The sequence below is a fragment of the Sarcophilus harrisii genome, chromosome 1 (genome assembly GCF_902635505.1).
Source record: "Sarcophilus harrisii chromosome 1, mSarHar1.11, whole genome shotgun sequence".
Taxonomy (NCBI): Eukaryota; Metazoa; Chordata; class Mammalia; order Dasyuromorphia; family Dasyuridae; genus Sarcophilus; species Sarcophilus harrisii.
In genome coordinates this window covers 543,508,340-543,518,920 of record NC_045426.1, presented here as the reverse complement: position 1 = coordinate 543,518,920, position 10,581 = coordinate 543,508,340, and the positions used below count along the sequence as shown (strand labels likewise).

The 10,581-nt window shown below is 36.7% G+C and overlaps 1 protein-coding gene across 1 annotated transcript; it reads right to left on the bottom strand.

Annotated features, from left to right (window-relative positions):
• Positions 1 to 1,840: 1,840 nt before the first annotated feature.
• On the bottom strand, positions 1,841 to 4,321 carry NHLRC1 (NHL repeat containing E3 ubiquitin protein ligase 1). The gene has a single exon (XM_003760149.3). The coding sequence runs from the start codon at positions 4,064 to 4,066 to the stop codon at positions 2,849 to 2,851; it is 1,218 nt and encodes a 405-aa protein (XP_003760197.1). The 5' UTR covers positions 4,067 to 4,321; the 3' UTR covers positions 1,841 to 2,848.
• Between the last annotated feature and the right edge of the window lie 6,260 nt (positions 4,322 to 10,581).

The following is a 10,581-nucleotide window of genomic DNA, read 5'->3' as shown; positions in this document are numbered from 1 at the left end:
GATCTTTCTAGTCAAAGATGGTACTATTTATCATTAATAAAAAAAATCACTAGGATTTACCCATTTTCTTCACTGACCCTCATGTGCAACATTTTTTTCTTACTATGACTATTAGAATTAAATTGTTTTTTGAAGAAAAAGGTTTTGATGTGGAATTCAAAGACAATTCCTAAATTATAAACACTCAACCTATAAACAAGAAAAATATGGTATAGAGGATTGAAATCTGGCCTCAAAGCCAAGAAGTCTTGAGTTCAATCTCATCTCTGACCCATCTTGGCTGTGTGATCCTATCAGTGCTTCAGTTGACTCTCTAAGGTTATTTTTTGCAGAGAATCAATCCATATTGGTGGAATCATTTATTTTACCTAGAAGTTATTTATTACATTGAAGTTCTCAATCCAATCCTTATCATGACTCATGTACAATCCATACTTAGAAGTGAGCAGCAAGGTTGATGAACTTAGGAGCCTTTATACTTCCCAACCCTCCTCTGTTCTCATGTCCACAACAACTGCAATTGCAAATGCTAGATAGATTGAGAGATGTTTTCTCTTATTCTGATATAGAAAGTTAATAAATTAGTGGTTTCTCTTGGTCCTTTGCTTCCTTCTTCATCTCACCTAAAGGAAGCTTCTATCATCAGATGTTACTAAAGGGACTGAGTGCTGTTTCTAGCATCCCCAGGAAATGTAGATTTTCCATATAGAGTGATTAAATATAACTAAAATAATATTATTACAATTATATATTTTCAATTAGGTAGACCTTTCTGGGCTAGCCTGACAAGTCATGACTATTATATGACTATTGTTTCTATGGTAAAACTTGTCCTAAGTAATAAACAATCATTTGAGACATCTCATTCCTAAACTGGAAATTGCTTGAAATGGGTATCCTTGCTGGTGAAGAAAAGGTAATTTCCCCGTCTAAAGCAAGTACTTATCCTTCCTTCTTCTGAGAAAATTTCTTAAGAGTTTTCTTGCTGTTGTTATTCCTTCATTTCTGATCACTGGAGTTCTTTGTACAATCATGTGAATCCCATATTAAGAAAACAAACTTGAAATTTCCACTTCATTCACAGACAAGCTTCAGTTAAATAGTTACAACATTAGTAGTCCAAAATTTGAATCAACTCAATGAGCATTTATTAAGTGGCGAACAGGGTGAGATGCTGATTTTAGACAGAGTGTAACTTCTTGAGAATTTTGCAATAAATAGAACAAGTTTCAAATAGCAAAGAGTAAACCTCCCCATAAATTGTTTCATGATATCACATATTTCATTTGGTTATATCAGGCAAGATATCAGGCAAAATGGTGTGGTGGAGAAAGCCCTGGACTTGATGCCAAAAGGCCTGGCTTGCTTTGACATTTAACAGATCTTAGAATGGCAAATTTTGATCTGAGTAGCTTTTTCGTCAGTTGGAAAATGAAGATAGTAATATTTAATTTATAGCAGGGGTCCTTAAACTGGAGTTTATGAACTTGTTTAAAATATTTTATAACTTTTTCAATATAATTGATATCTTTTGTAATCCTTTGTCTTATATTTTGCTTTTAGGAACATTTTGAGAAGGGGCCTATAGGCTTCACCAGACCTCTTAAAGTCTGATGTATTTATGATCCAAGAAAAGATTACGACCCATTGAATTACAGAGTTACTGTGGGGCAGGTGCTTTAAAGAAAAAAAAAAGCTTTAAGTGCCAATTCGGGGTAGGTAGATGGGTGGATAGGATGTGGGCCCTGAAGTGAGGAAAGACACCTTTTCCTAAGTTCAAAACTGGCTTCAGATACTTGCCAGTTGTATAGCCCTGGGCAAATCACTTAACATTATTTGCCTCAATTTCCTCATTTGTAAAATGAACTGGAGAAAGAAATGGTAAATCACTTTAGTATCTTTGCCAAGGAAATGCTAAATGAGATCACAGAAGAGATGGACACAATTTAAAACTGACTGAACAACAAAAGTCCTAGATCAATATGCTATTTTATGCCTTTAATGAATAGTTCTATAATAATAAGAATAATGATAAAAGCCACTAGCATTTATAGATTTGCAAAGGACTTTCAGCATATTTAATTTTATTTTTATTACAATCCCTAGGAAGTAAGTGCTGCTACCATTTTACAGATTAGAAAACCAAGACAGGCAGAGGCAAAGTTACTTGCCTAGTGTTAAATCTAAAGCTGGATTTAAATTTAAGACTTCCCGATTCTAACTTCAACACTCTTCATTGAGCCACCTAATTGTCTCAAACATAATGACATAGTGAATTAAGGTTATACACTATAGTACACTGCAATGACCTTACCATAATACAGGTGTTTAGGGCTACTAATACTCATACAGTACTACAATATTTGAAAACCTGGGAGCCCAGCTCAGACCTTTTTCATCAGCTAACTAACCAATTAGTACCTATTTGTTAACTATATCGTGTAAAGCAAAAATTTCTTCCTTTTTGAAATAAGCCTTTTGTTTTTTCTTGCTCAAAGAAACAAGGAAAATAGTAATTTCATCAAGAATTGATGAAAATGGGGCAGCTAGGTGATGCAATGGATAGAGCACCAGACCTGATGTAAGAAGGACCTAAGTTCAAATGTGATCTCACTAAACACTTCCTAGCTGTGTAACCCTGGGCAAGTCATTTAAACTCAATAGCCTCAGCTATTGAGAAGAATTGATGAAAATGATCAAGAGAAAAAACATTGATATGATGAGATCACAAGCTCCTCTTTCTATCACTGGACAATCCCTAAGGTCTTTTCTTTATGAAATCCAACTGAAATAAATTAGATTTTTAAATAAGAGTATGGTATACATATGCACATATACATTTATCTGCTTAGAGTGAGCAGCCAGCTTTATAGACTTTTACAGCATGGACTCCACTGTCTAGAACAAGAAGGGAATTATCTTCTGTGTAAGTCAATGCCACAGGGTAAGAAAGCCCTTGGGTAATGATAGGTTTCAAGACTGGAAACTCCTCAGGTTTCCCTAAACACACTATAGCTTGGGTAGTTGTATCAGCAACAATGACATTTCCCTGGTGGTCAAAGGTTACAGCAGTGGCTTCTATTTTGGAGGGGATGAAGAGGCTCAGGCCGAAAGTGTCCACCTGGCCCAGGAGCTGCAAGCCGGCGCTAAACACCTTCACTCTGGTGCTGGCAGAGCAAGGCCCCTGAGCTAGCCGGTGTTCTGTTACCGCGATGGCCCCAGTGATCGGAGACACAGCGAGGGCTCTGGGGTTGCAGAGATGAGCCAGGAGCCTTTCCGCCCTCCTAAGCTCCCCTTTCTGAAAGTCAACCACCAAAAGGTGAAGCGACCCCGCCCCTGCATCAGACACCATAATTTCTTTCTGTGGGGTGGTCTGCACACCCCAGGGCAAAGAAAAGCGATTTCCAATGACCAGCTTATTCTGCCCTGAAAGATCAAATACTTTCACTGAGCGGTCCCCAGCATCGGTGATGACCACATGGCCGTCACAGGTAACGGTAACACCCAGCGGATACCGGACTTCCTGGGCGGCCTCCCCCTTTTCTCCAAACTGATGGACACATATTCCATCTGAGTCAAATACCTTTACTCGCTTCCTGCCGTCATGCACTATAACCACCCTCTCGGACCTCGGACACAAGGCCATCGCAGTGGGGTTGATAAGGGTCCCCCACCCCCCAAAAGAGTGGCTGCATATCAGAACCCCGGGGACCCACTTGGCCGCCGGATCCTCAGGTGCCCTAGCTGCCCCCGCCTCTGAGGATGGGGGTGCGCGGAGCACGGGGCCCAGGAGCTCGAGGAACTGCAGCAGCGGTAAGCAGTCACTGGTCTCGGAGCTCTTGCCCGCTTTCCTGCAGAAGGGACACTCGAGGGTGCGGGTCCGGGGTTGCACCAGGGCCGTTACACAGCCCAGGCAAATCACATGGCCGCAGGTCAAGTTCCTGGGCCTCCGGTCCTTCTCGTGGCTGAATTTTTCAAAGCACACTTTGCACTCGAGCAGGCTGATCTCAGCTTCCCTCACCAGCGTTCTCAGAGCCGGCTCTCTCTCCGAAGCCTCTGCAGACATGCTTAGGCTGAGGAGGGCTTCCCTCCCCTCCCCCAGTCTCTCCCGGTCTCTCCCACCATGGGCCAGGCGGCGTGACGTTGTCCCCACGCAGTCTTAGACTGAGCGCCGGAATGTCACTGGGTCTGCGACGTCAGAAGCTGCCCAGGAGCCAGCGGAAATGCATTTGCTGCTGTCTGCTGCCCTCTGGTGAGTATCAGGGCATCGCCAATGAGTCATCCTTTTTCTTTTTTCTTTTTTTTCTGGACACGACCAAGGGTTGGGCACTAATGGAGTACAGAAAAAAAGCTTACAACAGCTTGCAATCTTGCGGGGAAACAAATAAATAAATGTGTGTGTGTGTGTGTGTGTGTGTGTGTGTGTGTGTGTGTTTATATATAGCCATAATAGCTATGAAAGAGATAATCTTGAAAGACAGGGATTGGATTTTATATTCTTTTGTATCATTCTGCCAAAGAACTAACTGTACCGGTCACGTAGTCAATCAGGAAGTAAATAATTAAGAACACTTAGCAATTGTGAAATACTGAGATAAACAGAGGATCGTATTCACAGATCTACTAAGTGTCTGAAGCCAGACCTGAATTCAAGCTTTTTGAAATCCTGATCCAGTGCTTTATCCACTGTGCCTTCTAGGAAAGGGATAGAGGGAAGAGCTGCTTAAGGAAGCCTCTGATGAATTGACCAATGAGTGGTTAGGCAATAAATGCTAGGTTTTGGGGAAGAGAAATTGTGATAAAAGAATCATAAAGGCTTTGTAGAAAATGAGAAATCAGAGGGATGGAAAACAGCTTGTTTTATACTGCTTCTTCTTTCCCTTCGTTCTGGATTCTTTTAATTTATTTCCTGCTCCTTTAATTATGAGCGTTTCCCAAGACTATCCTGAGTCCTCTCTTAATCTCAGGAAAATTATAGTTTTTCTGATATGGTCTGAGAAGAAATCTAAATCTTTGCTTTAAAAATCACATCCAGCTCCATTGGATCCAACTATCATCTTTATGCAAATATTTCACAAATCTATATCTCCAGCATTACTCTCTCTCTGTGTGTGTGTGTGTGTGTGTGTGTGTGTGTGTGTGTGTGTGTGTGTGTTTGTGTCTGTGTCTGTCTCTCTTTTCTGAATTACAATCCTGCATCATCTATCTGGACAAATCCACCAGGATATCCTGTCAGCATTTCAAATTTGGCAAATTGGAACTTTTTTCAAACTTATTCTCCCCCTTTCCCTAAACTTGCTCTTTTCTACTTCCCTCCTTCTATAGAGGTCAACAACATGTTTCCAGTCCCGTAGATGTTCAATTTCCAAATCATTCTAGATTTTTCCCTTTCCTTTACCCCTAAATCAAATCATTTGTTCAATCTTGTTGATTCTATCTCTACAACAATGGTCAAATAGAAATAAAATAAAAGTCAAATAGAAATAAAAGCTACAAAACAGGCTTCATATTGACTTCATTATTAAATTATATTTTATTATTATTATTTGCTATTTATTGTTATTAATATTATCTGTTTCTTACTTTTTTATCCATTTTTAAACTATTGCCCAATTATATTTTAATCTGGTTTGGGGTGTACTAGAGAGTGTTTTGGGGCCAAATGCAGTCTTCAGGTTACATGATTGACACCTTTGCTCAACAACATTCTTACCACTAGTAAAATTCTTTCATTTACATGGCTTCTCACCTGTCCAAATTTGGAGGAAACTTTGTTATTCTGAAGAATTCTGGATGTATCATGTAGTGTATCTGAGAGGCAAGGAGAATTTTTTCATTGGAGAAAATGAACACTGATAGAAGACCTGAATCAGGAGTTATTTAGCTAATTCAGAGCTAAAATAAAATGGGGAATTTCTATTTGGCAGTCCCACAAACTACTTCATGATCTGATATTCACAACTCAACTTCCAAGCCTGAAATCTAACAGTAGAAATAAGTTACTGAATCCTGATTTAAGTCATTTTGTCTTTCTGTAAGTAGGTTTTGTGATTAGCATTTATTTTGTGTGTTGGAAAAAAATGACTCTCATACCTATTCATATTGTACATTAGGTACTTTTTTACCTCTTTTTTGGGAACTTGAACTACAATCTAAATTGTAGGTATTTGTTTTGTTTTGACCTCAGTGAGGTCATCTTTCTAGGGGGTCTGGCTCCCCCTAGGATTTATCTCAGTTTACTCACCTGCCTGCTTAAATCCAGTGTAGAGAGACATCCACCCCCAAGAAAAGGTGAAGTAGAGTGCCCTATGTGTGGAGTGGGCTTTGAAAAGAGTGTGTTCTGAAAGAGTTCCTTTATGTAGGGTTTTTAGCTAATAGTCTGGATGATTTCCTTGGCTGCATTTTGTAAGCAAAACCAACCCTCTGATTTGAAGGACTTTCATCCAAAAAGGTATTTTGATCATTATTCATATGACTAAGAAAGGAAATATTAAATTTCATTAATCATTTACACTACTGTGCAAATGACTTTATCAAGGCCTTTCTCAAATGTGTATTTTGATGATGGAGGCTTCTGGTTATATGTGTAGAAGAGAGAACTGAAGTCAAAAGATTGAAATATTCTGTGATTTGTGATAACTGAAACTCTGATGATCTAGTTCCTGGTTCTAAGAAGATAATACATTTATCATATAGGGTCAGTTCAGTCCCAGATGATCCACCCATTCCTTACATCCCCCTTTTACCTCACACCCCAACATCAACCACTGCTGTCACTTCCTTCCCATTCTTTTACCATCATCTTTGATTTGAGATTCTGGTAATGCTATTAAAAAGACAAATCTAAAAATTCTCCTTCCAGATTTGAAAAAGATACACAGAAAATGGAAAATTATTGTTTTTCTGATGTGGTCTGAGAAGAAATCTAAATCTTAGCTTTTATCAAAAAACAAAACAAACCAGATATAAAGAATGATCTGATATTCTCTGACTGATCCTTTTCCCTTTCTTTTTCTATCATCTTTTGTTTATCTCCCTTCAAGACTGTGGCTGTCACAATGATTTACTTGGGTGACATACAATTGAACTCATCTCCTTTATGTATATTTTACTCAATATTTGGCCAAATTGGTTAGCCAGGAGATGGGACTTTCATTTTATTTATCCATTTTCTTTTTGAGCTGAGACTGATAAATTAATGACTGCTGAGAGGACATGGGGAAATTCTCCAGATTGCAAAACAGTAAGATGAGGCATTTGGAAGATCTTAGCTACTGAACCAACAGAGCATTGTTTTCCAAGCCACTTCTTGTGACAACAGAAATGTCCCCAGTTACTTCAATAGATATTGCAAAAGATTCAAAACGACTTTGTTTTGTTCACTTTCCCTCAACTAAGTATAAAATTTGAGGAAAGACAAAACTAGTAACATTAATCAGCCCTTAGTCGTAAGTACTCAGTAAATGTTTGTCAGATGAATTGAAATTTCCCTAAAAAGATGGGAATCACCTTTTAAAATAAATACTCTTTCCAATAATTTATTTAAAAACATGAGCAGATGATAATGTTACATAGGCAAATGAGCATCAAACAATAGACAAACAACAAATTAGGAAAAATGAGTATTTAGGAAGAGTATTCATGTAATAATGTAATATATATAATATATATATATTTAATGAAGTAAATCCCTATTTAACCTGAACCCCTTCCCCTGACTTTTTTCTGGGTTCAGTTGATATGTTACCTTCTATAGAAAGTATTTCCTGATCCAGATAGTTAAGGGCAATCTCTCCTTTCTTAAACAATCAGATTATCTATCTATCTATCTATGTGTATGTATATATATATATATATATATATATATATATATATATATGAAAATCATGGCCCAGTACACCTCTGAACTCACATGGGCTTAGTCTAATATTGAACCTAATACAGAAAGGTAATTTTGCCTTTCATTTATCCTGTTTCCTATGTTCTCCATCCCCACCTAGAGTATGTATGGAGAAGTCTCTGAATATAGTTGTGTGAATAGCTTGTGCTTAGTTTCCAAAAATAGAGATAATAGAGTCTCTAGCTCCTTTACAATCAATCAAGGTGACAAACGCCTATTGAATAAAGGAAAATCTTTATTTCCTCTAAGCAATGCAGAAGACACAAAGAACTCAAAGAAACCTGTAAATAGATATACTCACTATATGAGCAATCAAATAGATGAAAAACCTTGGCATATTGGTTTTTGTTTATCCTCTCCTTGTCACAACCACCTTGTTATCTGGCTCAATTCAATTTTCATGAATCATGCTTATTGAGTAATAATTGTGAAACAATTATAAGGCAATTAGTACAGTGCCTAACACAGAGGAGGTGCTATATAAATGTTTATTTCCTTCCCTTTTCCTCACAACCTATTTACAAGTAATCTTTGTATAATGTTGTTATTATTATATACAATGTTCTCCTGATTCTGTTCATTTCGTTTTGTAACAGGTCAGATAAGTCTTTCGAGATTTTTCCTAAATCATCCTTTCTCTTCTCCCAGCATAATAGTATTACATTATATTGATATACTACAACCTGTTCAGTCATTCCCCAATTGATGGGCCTCCCCTCGATGTTCAATTCTTAGCCCTCCCAAAAAGAGCTGCTATAAATATTTTTGCACATATAGGTTTGCACATAGTAAGCCCTACTTATTGACTGATTAGATTTAGACTTCCAGGAGGCTGCATTTTGAAAATTATATTCTGTTAAAGAATCCAGACATAAAAGTATTCACTACAGTCTAATTATAAGATTGTGGTGGAGAGGGAGAGAGAGACTACAAAGATATACCCCTACCATTTTCCTACCATTTTCTGCATTCATAATTCAAGTTCCTCTGATAAAAGGCTGCTGCATCATAAAACAAATACAATGAAAAATGAGGTGCTATCACAGAAAGCTGCTCTGCTTTAAAAAAAAAAACTCATTCCAAAGGGGCCTTTCGATGAAAGATCTTTATTATTGCTTGGGACTGAGAGAAAGGCAAATGTTAGTATAAAAAGGTCATAAAAGGTCAGAAGGTCCCTATTTGCTTAAACAGGTAGCGAAGGGGTCTTCTCTAGTAGGCCAGGATTCTCTTATGAAAGGAAACCATGAATTTAATGATTAATTAGGCTATCTTAAAGGAATAAGTGTTGGATTTAATAATTAAATTAAGCACATCTTTATGAAATACCTACTTGCTATGTGCAAAGTAATACAGAGCACCATGGAAAAGACAGTGAAATGGCCTTGCATTCAAGACCCAAGTGCAAATTCCAACTTTGGTTAATCATGTTAATTTAACAATATACCAGGTAATTTTTCTAAGATTGTAAGTTATAGATGTTATTACAGGGTTTCCTATATCGATAACTGATTCACAATGCATTCATGTACATGGCATGGGAAGGATGGAGTATTTAATTAACACTATTTGAGTGGGATGGGGATCCAATTCATCTGTTTTTATTATGTAATAAGCATTTTTAGGATATTTTGAAATGATTTATTTGTTCTGAAGATCGACTTGGGTGTAGTACATTTCCATTGTGGTAGCTTTTGAAAAGTTGTATTCCTTTAATCTGACAATTTAATAAAAGAAATAGATAAGGATATCATATTACAAGTGATAAATTAATAATCCTGCAAATGTCATTAAAATGTTTCTGAAAGTGGTCATCTAAAAGAACCACAAATACAAAGATACAAAATAAAATAACTTATCACTATAATACCCAACTTCCTAATTATGATGGTTTTCCATTATTTTGAGTCACTTACATTCTTATAATAGGATTTCCTATTTTAAAATAGTATAGATTTATTGCTAAAAAAAAAAAAAATCTATTTTTCCTTGAAATTAACACCAGAGGGCAGGTAGCGAGTAGATAGAGTCAAATAGATCAAGAGGATCTGAGTTCAAATATGAACTTAGACACAACACCTCCTGGCTGTGTGACCCTGGGCAAGTAAATCACTTAATCCCAATTGTCTCAGCAAAAATAAATAAATAATAAAATAAACACCAGAATTCTATGAGATTAACCCTTTTAAAATTCCAATCTGTGAGACATTTAAATATTAAAACAAAAAACTGCCATGTATTTAAATGAAGAATCAGTATTAGAAACCTGGATATGAAAATTGAGACCCTGTAGATTATGGATCATTGGATATTTTAGTCATATATTTTAAAATGTGGCTTTCTCTCTTTCATGTTGTGGCTGACTATTCTTTCTATGCCCAATTTAACACTATTTACATGTCAAATACTTTTTCTACATGTCTTTTTTAAAAAAGTTTTATCAATGCTTTTTTTTTTTAACATAATGAAAACTGCCTCCTCTCTCTGATTTAACCTTTTCTTTGTAACAAAGTAACATATTTGTGACATTTTCTAGGCAATGACTGTTTCTGACAAAAGTATACAATATTATGCCCTAGTAATTTTCACTTCCCCTTGCCCTATATACTATATAAAATTATACACTATATAAAATGGGAACAAGATATAAATATATACATAGACACATATCAGCACCCAGACAG

Excerpts from the sequence above, each read along its gene's own strand:
- NHLRC1 (XM_003760149.3), bottom strand. The coding sequence starts at position 4,066 with ATGTCTGCAGAGGCTTCGGAGAGAGAGCCGGCTCTGAGAACGCTGGTG.